General features: G+C 36.7%; 1 protein-coding gene across 3 annotated transcripts in view; it reads right to left on the bottom strand.

Annotated features, from left to right (window-relative positions):
- CFAP58 (cilia and flagella associated protein 58) overlaps positions 1-18,002 on the bottom strand; it is a 55,624-nt gene that overhangs the window by 19,687 nt on the left and 17,935 nt on the right. For all 3 annotated transcript variants that reach the window (XM_032445429.1, XM_032445428.1, XM_032445430.1), the window contains 7 exons: positions 17,615-17,806; positions 13,555-13,716; positions 10,654-10,800; positions 7,272-7,412; positions 6,691-6,914; positions 4,608-4,719; positions 2,521-2,625 (listed from right to left, as the gene is read on the bottom strand). In XM_032445429.1, the coding sequence (XP_032301320.1) occupies positions 2,521-2,625; positions 4,608-4,719; positions 6,691-6,914; positions 7,272-7,412; positions 10,654-10,800; positions 13,555-13,716; positions 17,615-17,806 (1,083 nt within the window). The remainder of the gene's footprint in view (positions 1-2,520; positions 2,626-4,607; positions 4,720-6,690; positions 6,915-7,271; positions 7,413-10,653; positions 10,801-13,554; positions 13,717-17,614; positions 17,807-18,002) is intronic.

The following is an 18,002-nucleotide window of genomic DNA, read 5'->3' as shown; positions in this document are numbered from 1 at the left end:
CTGCTTTGCATCTATTTTTCAAAGTCTCAGGATATCCGCTTCTATTTGCTGATAGGTTAGAAGCTAATTAATTCAGAAATTTCTTAAATATGGAAAATATTTCAACATCATATTAAAGTATTTGACTCTTGACGAGTCATTGCACAAAAACATTCATCATGTTGCATATTCAATGATTCTCAGTAAAAGTCTGATGATAGGTTACAGAAGATTTTTAATGAAATTTTTCAAGTCAAGCTGCATTCTACCTGGACAAGAGAGCTGTCGGCTACCCAAATTTTCTGACTGAAATATAGCAAATCATTCTTTTAATCACATAGCACAGATAGTAAGGTCTTACTTTAGAGCTTTAGAGCTGCATCTAGCAGGTGAGAAAGATTGAAAAAGCTAACTAAAAAGGATATCATCAAATACACAGCGGGAACAAGTTAGATAAGCAGATGTTTTTCTATATGATTCCATGTAATGCAATTCTTCCTTAGCAAAATTTCCATTCTTATGTCCGTGTTCCCTATATAAACTTGCTTTTATTTACAAAGGAACAGTCAGAAGACAAAAGTATATTGCATATAACACAAATGGAATTGTGTCTTATACAAGCATTATGGCTCTGCATGAGGATGCAGCGAATTGAATAGCCTACAAATCAAACTGCAGGTTGCTGACACTGAGCTCAATCACTCTATGTTATTTCTAGATTCTAAAGGTGTTTTTAACATTCAATATCCAATCCACATAGCTTTTTCCACACCATTTTATTACTACACTTTGATGTAAGTGAATATAAGCTATGTCATATGCGCACACAGAAATCAAAGACAGAGATGCTCACAAGTTTTACTTATTAAAAATATCCTATTTTCCACATGCCTAAAAAACTATTACATATAGCAAGAGATTGAAATTATTTTAAAGCAGATGCATGTAATGGCTATGCCCTTGCACAGGACAAAATATGGATGAGGACAACTTTGAGAGAGCAGTATGATTTATGCAAGCAAAGACAACCTCATAAGTTTGTACCCCTAAGCTCCTGCAGTCTCTGAATACAGGTGTGGATGACCTAACTAGGAAGAGCACCAGTCTTTAGTAGTTCTCCCATCCCTGAATGTGGGCAGAGACTGAACTGTGCTGACTACCTGGAAAGAAAATCCCTTCCACTTTGAGGCACAGATGTGGCCAACAACCATTGCAGCTCTAGTGCAAAAGGATGCCTGGGGCTGTTAGACCATGTTAACCGTATACAGGATAACTAGTTCAAAGAGCACTAAAATGACTTGTCCAGCATTATCCAGCCACTTAGTAGAAGCAGCTAAAATAGTACACTCAACTAAAGAGCCCTACACCCAAAAGCTTACCCAGTTGGACCTATTGCCCTTACAGGAAATCATCAGTGATGTCCTCCATCTCATTATATCTCCTCACCCACCCCCTGCTATGAAAGAATTGTTTCAGATTTAGTGTTTGACTAAAATACAATGTGGCAAACCAGAAAAAATACACAGAAATGTTGACAGTAAAGCCCTAATTATAATGTAGAGCATGGTATTTTTGGCCTTTTCTTTACAATCAGTCTCACTAAAGGAGATCTTCATTTCAGCATTCTTGCACAGGAAAATGATGCATGAATTATGACACAAAGGATCTTAGCAATACTTCTAGATACAATACTTAAGTACGTAAGTCCAACTCTGACGCAGATCTAGGAAAATAAATAAGCGTTGTTGTAGGAGGGACTGCTGCACAGAAAGATTGTGCCAATGGCTACTATAGTAACTTAGGCTCAAATACCTATTTAAAATATTTTCCTGGGTGAGTAATTCAGCATTTCTATACCACAGCTCTTCACTTTTTACTAAGGATTATAGTTAAATGGGAGCACACTAGGGATAAAGCAAGATAAGCAACAGAGTCTATAATAAAAATCACACAGGTAGAACTGGGTTTGTGTATGGGTACAGCACAGCAAATTTGAAGCTCTATTTTACTACATTTGTTTACGTTAACAAAAGGACATCTGGATGTGGCTCTTGAGGACATTAGTAATGTAGGGGGTTGGATGTATTTGATGATCTAAAGAATCTTTCCCAATTTTAACAATTCTGTGATTTCATGATTCTAATTCTTACAAACTCCATTGGATTCTGTCCACCAAAAAGACAACCTAACCACAGATTAAATCGAACAGGTTTTCCTTCATGTCTTGGTTGTAACAGACATGGCTGAAGTGGAAATAAAAAAAAAAAAGCCATGCCAAAAATATAATACTGACTTAAGACTAATCTAAAATATGAATATACTAAGGCAAACCTTTAATTTTATTTTCCAGAGTTATTCAGGTATCAGATGCTATTCTCTTTCAGTGAGTCAGTGCTGCCATCTAAAGCTATATAAGGAGCATGAAAAAGAAATTCAAGAATGCATCTAGGAAACATTCTGGAAACACATCTGAGCAGACAGAGAATGCAGGCTAAGTCAAATACATTAACAAGATAGAACAGTCTACCAATGTTGCAGTACCTGTAGGAGCAGTTCTTTTTCTATCACTTCACCTGTCTTGCTGATAAGCTGCTTCTGTAGCCTGTGTATTTTCTGGATCAGTTCATAGGTACTTGGGTCACTGGCCTAGACAAAAGCAAAGCAGTCTCAAAAATTGTGTTGTAACTTGTGTTTCTCTCTTGCAAATTAAAAACACAATATCTAAGTGTCAAAAAGTAACAAACACAAAATTAGACGCAGAGAGGAAGGATGAACTGTATTAGCTGTTTCCTAGGGTATTTCAGATTCAGAACTGCTTGAATCTCTGCCTCTTGAAGAACAGTCAGAATATGCTCATGTTTAGCACTACTAAACTTCTGAATACTTATCAAAGCATCTAGTATAAGTAGGAGTCCTTCAGAATGTAACCCCCAAACCAACACACTGGCAGAACCATGTGACAAGGAAGAAAAAGGCAGTTATAGTGTCATTCATTTTAGCAGAACCTGAAATTGCCTCTTAATATACAGAGAGCAGTGCAAGCACTTCCCACCGTTTTAAAAACCTCAAAGAGCAACAAGTGATATTTTAGGAGAGGGAATTTTTTCCTCTCTTGAACAAAAATCATAATATAGTTTTTGAAACTGGTTGAAAAGTTCGGATAAATTATTGGACTACACTGACATTATTATAAGGCTTTAAAATGTCTGCATTTGTGGAATCTCATTCATCAATGAGACTGAACACAGCAAATACCTATGAAAAGATCTACTCTCTGCTTATTTGCTTGAATGTATGAGAACCCTGATATCCCATGGCTCTTTACCCTTTATCAGATTTTACCTAAATCAACTTATCAATTCAAGTGTAACTGAGACACAATAGCACAGATATACGTACAGTACTCGCAATGCATCATTTACTGAGAAACCAAGCTAAAAAGTAATTTAGGCCCAAGAACCACTCAGACTGTGACTGTTCCATAACACTGCCCAAAAATGGTGCCAATCTGAGACAACAGTAGTGATGTGAGGGTGTTTGTTCATTAGGAATTGAACCAAAACCCCATCAGGATTATTTCATATGAATTCAGCCATCTGGTGGTTTTTCCTGTGTTTCACTGACCTAGAATGGAAAGAAATCATTTCCCATTATCAGCCTCATAAATTCATTCTCCCAACACAGGATGTTTCCACTGGCCTGACTTGCCTTTGTTCTATGGCACTACTAGAGACTGTGCCTAGATGTCTTTGAGGACAGCATCCTTCACTTATCTTCCTTCCATGAGAAAAGCTAATCACACTATTCAAACTTTAAGCTCAGCATGGAAAGGACAGAAATTAACTACTATGCTAGTAAGCATAATCAGCTCTACTCTGGAGGGACTAATGTGTTAACACTCATTATTAGAGCAGCTAAGCTACTCAGGCTGGCATCAGATTGGAGATTCATGCAACAAAGAAATCTCAGCTGGCTGTCACTTACTTTGAAAATATGCAGTGATGCCAACCAAAGCTCATGTATTTGGTCTATGCTTGACAGATTTATTATTTTTCCACTTCATTTGGTAGGTTCAAGTAGTGTGAAAATCTAGATTTGCTATTTATGTAACAGCTGACCTCACATTACCCAGAATGACAACCTTTGGAAGCCCACCAATGCTTATGTGTATTTCTTTTTTCACAGATTTAGTGAAAAATGTGACAGGTGATTTCAGGTCTGTCTGTTTCCCAGTCCACATGCCCTATCAGCCCTAGTAATTCTTTCTTGCCATTTAAATCTAATCAGTAAGAGCAGGATTATACCTTTCCCCCATCACCCTCTTTCACCTCATCCATGTTAGGGAACCACCTCCTTCTAAATCCACCTTGTGCATTCTTACTCACTTTAGCATTCTACTGGCTCTTTACAATTCCTTCTGCAATTTTTCATTGAGAAAATGACACAAAAATAACACTGATTGCATTGTGCACGGAAGCCATTCAGCAGTTAACTACTCCTTTGGTACTATGGAAATTTCAGTCTGCCTGCCCTTCCACATAATTTGCATAACAGTAATGTAAATAGGCTTTATGCTGTGTCACTGATTTGGAAATACGGGTTTTAGTAACCCAATACTGAGACATTACCTCCAGTTTTCTCCATCTGTGAACATTCAAGGGATTCTCCAGTTCTTCTTCCAAAACTTTGCACCGAGTCTGTTCTCTTAATAGGTCCTTCCTCATGTGATGAACTTCCAGTCTTCAGATCAGAATAAAACAAAAAGGAGAAAAAGAAGCAAAATAACTGCACAGTGAAACAAACATTAACATGAACAAACGATTCTTCCACTCATTACAACAATGGTGAAGTGACGCCCAAAATTATCAGCTTAGAACACTATATAGGAGCTCCTATAGGATTACACAGGTAACACTTCATTCACTTAAATAAGAATGAATCAAAAATGGGACTATTCATCAGTTCTCAGGAAACCTTGTTCACAACTCATTTTTTTCTGTGTACATTAAGGCCAGTTAATTCATCTCCAGTAACCTACAAATCAGAGTTACAGAATTGCCTCTGTATTAAATCTGACATATTGTACTTGGAAGAAGGTTTTAAAACAACATGGCTTACACCATCCTGTAAAGAAAACACATTGTAAGACCTAATTACAAAGAACACAGTCCTTTGGAGAACCCAACTTTGGTTTCTTTTGCTTCCTCTCCTCAAGAGACTCCATACGCTATTTGTTGCTGAGTTTAAAATTAATCGAGTGGTCCAAAGATACTTTGACAAGTAAGATTCAAATGCTGGGGTCAAGGAGTGAAGAAGAAGGAAACAAAAAGTCATATTCTGCAAGGATCCAACCCTTATCATTTTGGTGGGTGGATCATGTAAGTACTTGAAGGGGAAAGGAAGTGGAGAATCACCATATCCTTAACTACACTGAATGTTTTCCTGCCAACTTCAGCATTGAATTTAGCTTGTTAGACAAAAAAAAAGTCTTTTTTTTTTTTTTTTAAAACTGTGAGGTTGGACAAGGTTATGGAAAAGGAAAAAAAGAACATCTCCAATTGGCAAATCAAGAAAGCTAATTAGCAGCACAGCTGATAAACGGTCTCTTTCAACAGACAGTTCTCATGATAGTTTTGGACTTCACTGAATTATGTGATTGCTGCTGTAGTTAGCAAGAATTGATCCACCCATCATGGCATGTATAGCACTATACCTCAATGCCTTTACTGAGTTTCAGTGCAGCAACAGGCTTTCAGCTGAATGCATTTGGGCAAAGAATTCAAATCCTATTCCAGTCTGCAGTCAGTCAATGAAAACTGCAGTTGCTAGCGTTTTGTGCCCAGTTCTTTTCCTTATCTCACACCAAATCAAGCTGGCATAATTTCACTGGAGTCAATGGACTGACCACAGACTGAAGTAAATTTGCTCCAGTGAAGGCCATGGAATTATACTCATATAGTTAACCTAAATGACTCACTCAAAACTGTGATATCTATACAAAAGAGTACAATGGTTCTCTGCTGACAACATACTTGCTGCTTCTTACAAACCAAGTCTGATTCTACAGGAAATCACAATAGCTTCATGTCAGTAAAGAATATACCTTAAGCTTGGGAGGGTTTAAAAAAAGAAGGCAAGCATTAAGCCAGAGCAGGAGGAAATAAATCAGACCAGGGCTATTAAAATCCCGCTTTAAAGAAACACAGCCTTCAATGAAAATTTAACTAAATCTTTCTCTCAGAGCAAGCCTATATATAAATCTGGAACTAAAAAGCTCTGAAAACGAGTAGGAGTTTGTTATAAATATGTCAATTGCTCCCCATCCTCTGCAGATTGCCTAATAAAAAGCAGTTCCACTAATTTGGGCCCTAGGTACTACTAAGTAGCTCACTGAACTATGAACATCATCTTTGTTGCTCTCTGTCAAGTTTATTCTGCGGGCAGTAACTCAAAGTACAAGGTGAAATCTGGAAACTACTTCAGCTTAGGACAGGATGTTTTTCCCCCCCTTTTATCTATCTTATATTTTAATTTTCACTGATTAGCTCCTTTGTGATCTTAATCCAGAGTCTATGAGGTCAAAACAAATAATCCCCTTCTCCAAGGTATGTTTATTGATACTAATCTTTATCACACATGAAAATAATTCTGTCTAAAATGCAGAATTATGTATGCAGATGCTACAAAAACATATTCAATAAGATTTTCTACCTGAGCTCCTCTACGTTTGCCGCAGTTTTACCAAGTATTCCCTTCTCACGACGAAGTTTTCTGATCTCCATCTTGAGAAGCCGGATGTCTTCCATTCTCTGCCTGTACTGACTCTCACCCTTGTTTAAGATGGATTGCTGGATTTTGATCTTTTCGTAGAGAAGAGCCACTTCATCATTGCGTCGAACAAGTTGGGACCCAAGGACATCTCTCTCATTGATAACCTAAGGATACAGGTCAAAGCAATAATCTCAGTTACAGCTCCTCAGCACAGCTTCAAAGCATCATTATTATATTTTCATCAATGAAAATCACATGCATTAAGACGTTTCACTGTTATTAATGAAAACAAACAAACAAAAACACAAATAGCAATGGCCTAGCAGCTTCTTCAATTAGTGTCCTGAAAAATGCATAAAGTATATCATTCCACTCACTTCACTATCTTAAAATATTTCAATAGTACTATGAAGCTTTAGAAATACCACACATACAATAGGTGAGGATCTTGATCTTAAAAATGCACTGAACTGAGGGAACAGGACTCAGTGTGTTGGAAAGGTCAAATGTGAGATTCCTACCTGTTCGTATTCCTTCTTCTGCTTCAGTCTCTCAGCATCAGCCTCAGCAATTATATTTAGGAGCTTTCTTTCTTCTGCCTCCTGATTTTCTATGAATTTCTTGGTCTCCAGAGCTTGTTTTTTCATCTTCGACAGTTCAGTCTGGTGGAGTCATAACATAAGTAAACTGTGCTTAGTAACAAATTACCATTTTATACACCTGGGATTACAAGTATGAGTTTGTACTCCTTACATTAATTTCATTTCCTAACAAGTGCAATTTTGTTAGTCTTTGATAATAAATCACTAAGACAAGCAAGATGAAGACCCATAACCAAATGTTGCAAAAGGTATATTGTTATAAACAGTGTATTGTTATAAACAACATAAATTCAGAAGGATTTTTATCCATAATAATGGTTCAAGTCATAATTCAGAGAAGTTTCATTTAGTATTTTCTTAAAAGGTCATATATGGAGAGTTTATCAATTGAGTAGTTATTTTGTTAAATAATCTAGCAGATATAAGTTCAAAGCAAGGCTGGGTGGTGAGAAAGAATAGCACATCTTGATAGAAAGGGCAATGATCTACACTATACAAATTGTTATCTAGTCAGGATATGCTTCAGACTGGAATGAAAGAATACATGGAGAACAAGGCAGTTAGGCACAAAAGAGCAAAATTAAAGAGTATTAGCATTTTTAGTGGAAAGGTAGAAGACTGGAAAAAGAAAGACTGCCCCTAAGCAAAATTTAAGTAATGCGTTGTCACAGTGATCACACACCACTAACACAAATCTAGGAAATTATCCAGTAATTCTATGCTACTGTCATGAATTCTGTAATTCAAGACATCAGTAGAGGGAAAAAAAAAATCTGAGATTTTCTTGGATTATTAGAATTTTTTAGCAGTAATGGGCAATTAACAACAGATAGAATGAAGCCAGGTGACTACAGTTTGTTTTCACAGAGGTGAAAACTTTCAAGCCTTGACTAGAACACACTTTCAGAGCTCTGACTCTTACAAAGGGTAACATTCATGCAGCCTTCTCAGAAACAAACAGCATCGTTGAATGCTGAAAGAATGAGGCTGTGATGAAGGCTGCACCTAAAACTATCGATTAAAGACAGAAAAACAGTTCCATCATCATAATAAAATAACATGTTCAATTCTTATTTTCTTTAATAAAATTCTCATTTTCCTATAAGTGCAACTTTCATCTCTCTCTTACTCAGTGTTGGATGTTTATTAGAATCCATCAGCTGAACAAAAATGCAAGCCACTTCATATTGAAATGCGATCAAGAGTGTGCAAAAGCTGTCTACAGATGTAAAACTGCTCATGCATTACACGCTGCTGGATAATATTTTTTTTAATATATCAAAATTCTACGTTCTCCTTATGTCACAAAAATTATGAGCTGTAAATAAGGAGTGGCAGCAGATGTTGGCAGCAAACGTTTATGTGAACAAATCTTGCTGAAATGTACAAAGTTAAAGTAGATCTCAACAACCTTGCACAGTGAAGAACATAAATACTTTAAGCCACACATGTGCCCCACAAACTAACAGGATTTTCTCTGAGGTTCAATATATTTAAGATCACAGCATCAGGATCTACATAAAGAGAAAAAGAAATGAATAAACACAGTAAGACCAGAATAAGTGTCAGTACTGAAACTGTTCTAAATGAGCATTTCTCATTTAAGGTTGGTTCAGAGAGTCTGCAAAAAACTGAAGGATAGTCAGCAAGAAGGAAAAATTTATACAAAACATTTATATGCTAACATCTCAAACTGAACTTAAACCAAATTCCTGTTTAGGTTCTGATGTACTGCAGTAAGTGAAAAGGCTTTTTTGTATTTGCTGTAAAGATGGGAGAAAAATACAGATTTTTAGAAGACGTAAAATGAACTGCACAGAGAATGCTGAAATAACACCAACAGTAAATCAAAAGTCTCACATTCAGATTTCTAGAAAATGCTGAAAAAAAATAAAGGGGCGTAAGATCTTGACAGCATCTCAAGCCTGGACAGCCATATTTCTTACAGCTTTCAGATATATATTTTCCAACAAGTAACTGAAACCAAAAGATGGCATTGTGCTGGCTTTAATGGAGCTTGGATCAGATGTCCCATGATTCATTTGCCATGATCACACAGCTTTAAGACCTTTCTGACAGCAGAGCTAAACATAAGTCCAATGTCTCTATAATCTCATTCCTATGAATCTCACTCCTCCATGCTTTAGTGCATTCTTTAAACTGATTTCCTGGAAACAGCTTGCTTCCCTCACATCAGTGCAAGCGGGACAAATTGAAGCTGCCTTGCTACACAAATAATTGGGTACTTTTGTGCCAGTGTCAGTCAGCCTCCTTTCTGAATCCTCTGCTTTAGTATTCAGCAGACACACTCAGGTAGAAGACCGCAAAGCCCTAAAGCTATTCACTAATGTGATGTCAGTATGTGGACACACTTCCTGGTGAATAATTGAGGGGGGTAAGCCACGTAGCAATCCTATGTTTGTCAAATGAATGGCAGACAATTCTGAGGTGATGAGACAGAATTGGTGACTAGTTAAGGCAGAAAGCTGCACGTGGAAAATGAGGCACTACTTGACTCTTTCATCACTGATAGAGCCACTCTGAGGCAGATCAGATAGAAAAAAACCAAATTCATCACTTTTTTACGAAACTTTATTGACATCTTGCCTTAACTGCAGCATTGCTGAGAGGGGCTGAAGACCTAAGAAGTCATTGCAGCACAGCAATAAGCTACCAAAAGAAAACATTGTGGAAATAACAGAGGTTTTGGAGGGGGTGTTTGTTTGATGTGTTTTTGTTTGTTGTTTCTTTCTCCTAGTGCCCAGTGAAGAGAAAAATAAGTTGCTCTGGACACAAACTCCTTCCATCTTTTGAGAGAGCAACAAATTGTACTGAGGTATCACCACATATTTAATAGTGTATCTAAAAATGGGATGCAGTCAGGGCTGAGAAGAAAGAACAGAACTTCAAGGTCAGATTTCAAGATCAGGATTGTGAAGAATAATCTAATTGGGTTTGCACTTTAAAACCAACAGAGAGAGAGAAGTTTAAAGAAAGGACATATTGAATTTTGTAATCCAAATCCAGATCCATGCTTATGCAATGCAACTTAGTAGTAAAAACATGGAGTCACCAAGAAATGTAAAACTTCTCAAGACAGTCTAGGACCTTTCTAGCTATAAGCACAAAGATGAATTTTGTCAGATACATGGAAGACTTGTATAAAAGATAGACCTGATAAACACTTCAACTGGTCTTCAGTTTTTATAGAATACAGCAAAATAACTCCCACAGACCAATGAAGTATCCAAAATCATGGGAGCAGTCCTTTGTAATAAGGTGTACATGTAAGGACTCTTACCTTCAATGATTCCTTCTCCCTCTCTAGTTGCTGATGTTCCAGATGTGCTTTTGCCAGAGCATCTGCTTTCTTTCCAATCTCTTCTTTCAGCTGATCCCCCTGATGTGTCTCAGTTTTCAGTCTTTTCTTCAATTCTGTTATCTCATCCTAATAGGACAGAAAGTGATTGCAAAAAGAACCAAAAAAGGGTAAGCTTTTGTGAAGGAGTTCAGGCCATTTTGATACTGGAAAATGAAATTACAGTACTTGAGAGATGTGTTGTACATACCACAAGACATTACTTTTGAATACAACAGAACAAAACAGTTTAATTAAATGATATTTTTTTTAGTTTATGCATGACATTACTAGAAAAAGGTCTCCATGGGTAACAACAATGGTCATTAATAATGAGGATAATAAGCCATTTCATTTGAACAAATGAACACATGAACAAATTGACACAAAATAAGAACTAGCAGGCAATCCAAATTAATAAGAAGATTTTGATTCTATTCATTTGTTTCCATGCTTCTAGCACTGTGTTTTTCAATAAAGTTGTAAACATCTGGGCACTAGTGTTTGGAGAGAAGTCTTTATGAAAATGAATACAGCTATGAAGAAGATACAAATACAGCTATGAGTATAGCTTATCTCCATTTTGCTTTTTTGTTAGCTTACAGAAACACAAGTACAAAAAGTGTGCTCAGAGATGAAAAATTCCCTGGTATGAGAATATTTGTCATAAATTTTAGGTTCAAAACAAAGCAATACGCCGGATAGCACTGCAGAGACATGAGGCCACCCTGGCCACTCACAACACAAACTGCCTGTTCATGCTACACTAAGGAACTGTTTTATTGTCTGACTGCAGTGATGGTACATGCTGTGACATGAAGTCAAAGCTAGTAAATCCAATGCGTAGACAGACATGCTCTTCTGAATCTAGCAAAAGTAGCTTTATGAGCTGTTTGACCTCTGCCAGAAGGTCACACCTCACAGAGAAGACAAAGTATCATTTCATGTGAATATATTTTTTCAGTACAAAACCATATCAAATTTAGAGCTCTTACAGCACAGCACGCCATATGCTTGGATTTACTTGACAGATGAGCAGCATTTTCTTTCATGATGTGTTTGACATAGTCAAGTAAGATCTTAAGTCATGACACTCTGCAAATGGTAGTGAGAAATTACTGATTACCAGTCTGACAGGCCTTAAAACAAACAAACATGGACTCCACACTTACTTGGTGGTCCCAAAAGACAATTGAATGAGCCGGAAATAAATGCAATAATATGCCAGTAGGCTCACCTACCTGCACGTTCACACACTCCCGCAAATGTCCTGTTAACAGCAGGTTAATAGCCCATAAGTCTCTTAGCTAATACAAAGGATTTGATAGATTTAAAATGTACTGCCCAGGTATACACCCAAATACAGTCCTAGTTCTCTATTTGATGAAGAACAGTAACACAACTTAATTTTTTTTAATTTTTTTTTTTTTTGTAAACAGGTTTCCTAATCAACTTGTGCAAACAAATGAGCTCCTGACAACAAAAGAAACATCAGAGGTTGATGCAAAATATATTTGTATCATTCTGAATGCCTGCCAGCATGGAGATCATTAGCAAGATGGGGACCTTTCTGCATCAAGCAATCCCAAAATACCTTTATCTAGCTTTACCTGTACATGTTTGTGCAAATTTGTTTTACTTCACAAAAGGACTTGCTGAAAAGTTATGGTAAGCTAAGTAAGCTGAAGTACAAATAATGGCCTATAATAACTTGAAACTTGAATGGCATTGTTTATACCACCATGTAGCACTCAAATCGTGAAGAAACTGACTAGTTCATTGCTTCTTTTTATAACTGAACAATTCTTCCTAAGAGAATTTACACTGGATAGATATTTATCAAAAGTATTGAACTGCATATATTTTTAACTATTATTTTTCCTAAGGGGGCGCAAAAACCGCAGCATCACTTCTAGAAGGTACACTAATGGCAAGAGAGGGAGGTAGTGGACAAGCAAAGCATTTCACTCACTTGATAAAGTAGTTAATTCCCAATCAAATCAGTCATCAAATAGAGAGGGATTTGGACATTTTATTCCCATATGCTTCTCAAGCAAAACTCTTAGCTATTCATATCATAGCATAAAGTGTAATCTACTATGATTATATTATAAATACATTATTCTGAAATAACCAATCCTGTAAACAGGATACAGTTATCCAAGGTCCCAGTCTCTGTCAGGCACAACAGGACTTGTATAGTATTGTAGATCTTTATATCAGAATAATAAAGTGTATTCTCAAGTGATCTGTTCTCTTCCTCTAGTATCATTAGTGAGATCCCCAAGGCAAAGTTACGAATGGAATGATTCATTATCTGAGGTAAATGACACCCACTGAAAGGAACAAGGTGGAAGCATCTTATTCTGCCATAAGATTCTCCTACAGCTGAGAAAGTGTTCCGTCTGCTTTCTAAATTGCAATTCACACTACTGCTTACATGCACACAGGGCTAAGAAAGCAATCTTATTCCCATTACACTCTATTTCTCATGCAGACCATACAACTTCTAAAGGAATAGGATTGAGTGGATTCAAGAAGGAAAGGAAGTTTCTTTCCTGATATATATACAAATCCATAGTTCGATTACATCGTGATTTTGTGCACAGTTTGAAGTTAGAGTATTGCCATACAACGACTCTGAATTCCTATTGCCTGCCCAAATCCATAATGTCCAGATAAACATGCAGGGACCAAAAACGTTCATCCCCCCCAGAAGAGTTCAGAAATCATTTCTGCAATTAAGCCAGCAAGCTTTGCCTTTAACAAAATGAAAGTAGATCAGGGAACAACAACAACGCCTGATATAAGCAGAGATGGAAACACAAGATAGAAGTATTTTACCTTTGCTTCAATCAGATTTTTACTGTACAGGTTCCTCTCTGTTCTCACAGTTTCACAGATGTTTTGTTGCTGTTTTAATTTAAGCTCAGACTCTTCTATTTTCCTCTCACAGTCACAGATCTTCACTTCCCGTATTTCAACATCTTTCATGTGCTGGAGGACCTGAATCAGAAAGAAGGAAATGAATGCGATTAAATCATCATCTTAAGATTATTGGGATGGGGCAGAGTTTATGAGTTTAATCAAGGGTGACAACTCCAGACTTCAATGATAAGAAGCTGAAGCTACAGCTAAAATCACTTGTAACCAAGTATAAATTTAATCTTTCCGGATTGCTTATGTGGGAAACATTTTATTTCAATCTGATACCTAGTGTGGTTATTTTCATGACTAAAACTTACAGATATGTACATATTTAACTTAAAAACAGTCTACTGGAAGCATTGCCACTGAGCTGGCTCAACAAAATCGACACATAAGCAGCTTTCATTAAGAATGGCCTTAGGTTATTTATGAAGCAAAGCTTGACTTTGAACATGCTTTTGGATGTCATTTGTATGATAGAATAGATAGAAACACAACATTTCCAAAGAAGCCCTGCATTTACCCCTCTGCTGTGAAATCCAGTTAAATTCTAAAACCTCAACTTTAAAAAAAAATATATATATATATATCTGATCACAAACTGTGGATCCCAAACATGATCTGAATAAGCAGGTAATCACAATTACTTTTTTCCACTAAAGGAGAATAAATAATGATTCACTAAAGAGAGTAGAGTAGCTTAGACTGTAGATTGTAGAGAAGCGATCATATGAAAGATCAGTGAATGAAAATACAAAGGATGATAGACACCTTCATTAAATAGTTACCATCACAACAATACATAAGAATTACTACACTGAAAGAGTAAAAATGCACATAATTGCTAATTATTACGATGGGCTTCCTAATGAACACTTTTTAGGTTTTTTTTTTCAGAATAAGAACCTTCCTCTTGCCATACTAATACAGAAACCAAATATAAGTCAAATAGAATCCAATGCTTTCATTGATGGACAGAGAGGAAAAAAATAAAAATAAGCTAAGGAGTACATGTCAGGAACATCATTTTTTGTGCACCCTGCCTGAGGGAAAAAAGAACACCATATTTAAAAGTCAGGAAAAGGGTCAAGCATTAAGCAAAAAGCTAAGAAACCTTATGGACAAAATCCAGGAAAGAAGTCCACTTACAACAGCATTTCATAGCTACTTCTCCAGACTGGTTTTGAAAGCAGCCATTTGAGCTCTGATTTATATTTGATGCAGAAGCATATAAAAATTGTTTACATCAGATAGTCAATAACTGCTAAGTTTGCAGTCGGCAAAGTTGTCCCTTCCTTAGCAGTTAAGTCTTGTGAGGTCTAACTACAGGACAGGAGCTTAATTAATTGATTATTCTATCACAGTCCACTCTGAAGATAGGAGATTACTAAATATAGAAAATTTTATTATGGCACAGGAATACAATTCTAGCACATCTGTAGCTGACTGCAGAGGATCCTAGGAACTGCTTACAGTGCAATACAAAAACATAGTCTCTGCTTATAACCCACTCTTGCCTTTTCCCTTTCTGTTAAAACAACCTGCCAATAGTAATAGCAGGGAGCAGAAATCAATAAGGCATGCATTCATTTAGCAACACAGCGACCATAGGCTGGAGCAAGATTTGAAAGTAGGTCACTTCATCTGTAAACCTTTTGCTTGGTTTTGATGCAATCTAAGTGCAATAAGCTCATGGACCAAGCTTTTCAGCGTGGCGCTCATAGTCAGGATGATGACTCTGCTTTTTCAGGAGTATCTAAACTCAAACAGTTCCCCTCCCTCCCTTTTAAATTCAGAAAAGATACATGCAATGTCTCTCAATAGAGCAGCCATATATCCTCAACTATTGAATGAACTGATTGTACAACACACCTCTCAGATCTGGTAATGAGAAATCTAAGCTAAGCAGAAAGAATTCAAAATTGACAGTTTTTCTTCTGTACCTTCTCATTTTTCACTTGCTTATTTCATGCATTTGGTGTTGGTTACCTGTTCAGCTCAGTGAACCTACTCAAGAACTCAGCTCTGGTACCATCCTTATTTGCTTACCTTTGTTTAGTAACTATAAGAAGTCCCTCCCTTGTAATAATGATGCCTATGCTTTACATGAACTTTAAAGAGTTACTTCACTACTTGCTTTCTAACAGCTTAAATCTGCCACTGGAAAACCAAGATTTCATAATCTGGGTATTTCAAGCCAAAATAGAAATATTTTACTAATGTTGCTAAGGAACCCAATCTATACAACAAAGAGCAAATAAACAGATTTTTTCTTATCTGTACTGGTTAACTGAGAAGTAACACTCCTTAGCAAGTAATGCTAGCTTAAAATGGTACAAATGACCAGTCAGCCAGGCCAATAATTACAAGAGCAAGACTAATTTGAATTCCCACCATTAAAATATTTCACTGCTGTGGATGTAACTTTGACTCTGTTCATCAGTTACTACCTAGTAAAACATGATTTTGAAAGAGCAGCTCTGCAACTACTAATTCAGTCCTGCTGTAAATAACAAGGCAGCTTCTAGAGGGAGTGTGGCTCTGTCAGCCTTTGTAGGATTTCAAAAAACTCTTTGGACTTAGATGGGTTTGGCTCTTTACAAACTCTTCCACAGTTCAGAAGGAGTAAAGAATGATCTTTTAGAGACCTCTTGGTGGTAAAATATGAGTGTTGATCAGTGGTGAAATGGCTCCTATATTATGTATGTTTTGACACATTTTCCTGCTGCATCTCACCTGCAAGTTGAATCAGGAATTGCCCCTTTACTGAACCAGCAAAGCATCAAAACCCTTTGAAAACTTGAAGTCACAATACAGGCATCATTATACAAACAGCTCAAGTGTCATAACCTATTTACTCTGCCTTGTAAGCGATGGAAAATTTGCACCCAAAATGACAGGAAAAAGAAAACTATTTTTCAATTCAACCTTCAAAATATTGTGAGTAATCTTAATCAAAAGTGAAAGCAAAAGCCTTGTAGTTCTGAATGTTATGCATTACTCCCTGGCCATAGTTTACAACATTCTTAATTCATATCTATTCTGTTAGAAAGACACTACGAGAAAAAGATGCAAAATGTAACTTTGCAATCAAGATATATCTCACTTCCACAGTATATCATTCATAGGTAATGACAAAAGGTAACCCAGAGAAGAGAGCATGTATCATCCAAAAAACAATTTTAAAGCCACTCATCACATTTAGCTGTAAAGGATAATTTTAAAAGTGAAAAGGTATCTTGTGAGTTTAAATACCTTGAAAGCTAATCCCAATAAATCAATTATATTCTTGGGGAGGGCCTTCAGTGTGATCTTCAGCAGCTAATGGAATGTGTCACAACCATGTTCCTGACTATACTTTCAGGAATGAAGCCATATAGAATAATGGGTACAATACAGCACAAATTCTATGCTGGGTATCTCTGCAGTTGGTACTGGAAAATCCATTTTGTAGATGAGATTGAACACGATCAGATGTTTTACTCACACTGACATTAATCTTACAAGATGCTGAGTCTCTAACAAAGATGTTATGCACTGTCATCTCGCTTGCCTCAACAGAATTTGAGGATGTCAGTAGTATCAAAATAAGATCATTTGCAGATAAAACAGAAAAATCAAAGAGTAATTTCCAACTGCAAGCAAGAGTTGCAGTTGTGAAATTGACATTTGACAAGCCACAGGCTTTGGTTCAAACTCCCAGTCTACTTTCACTTCCCAGACAATTGATAAACAGAACTACATGGCTATAACCCCAAGCTTATCATAGAATAAGCAGTCATTTCTGAGGTTACCCCAGAGAGACTTGAAACACAGGAGTGGGCAACACACATTCCAAAGAAGAGATCTTCGTAAACTGCCTGAAGACCATTTATCAGAGATCTCTCCAATTGGAACATGGGGAGATAAATGTATGATCTTTACAGCTTTGAGAGTTAAAAAAGCAAAGAACAACTTGCATAAAAAGCTGTTCAACCTTCTGTTTGAGATCACTGGCTTCACTGATGAAACAATCTCTCTCCTTCTCCAACTGGTAAATAATCTTCCTTTGTTTCTGAGCTTCGATCTTATAATTTTGAATTTCGTCTTCTAAGCTTTTCTTGGACTGCTCGTGGAGCTTCACCAAATCTATCTGCTTCTGAACGGCATTGGTGGCCCTGTTCAAGTTCTGCAGGAGAAACCACAAAATAATGATTCTTGAGCTGAAAAAAGCAACACTGCCACCACACTGGCAAAAAATAAATAAAATAAATGCCATTATCTAAGTGGATTGTGAACTTCCTAATGCTATTATCTTGTATCTAATTTGCTCAGTTGAAATACTTGAGCCTCAAATCTGATTTTAAAAAGAAAAGGCAATCTCT

The sequence above is a fragment of the Coturnix japonica genome, chromosome 6 (assembly GCF_001577835.2).
Source record: "Coturnix japonica isolate 7356 chromosome 6, Coturnix japonica 2.1, whole genome shotgun sequence".
Lineage (NCBI taxonomy): Eukaryota > Metazoa > Chordata > Aves > Galliformes > Phasianidae > Coturnix > Coturnix japonica.
The sequence above is the reverse complement of the archived record's forward strand: the minus strand, read 5'-3'. Positions and strand labels throughout refer to the sequence as shown.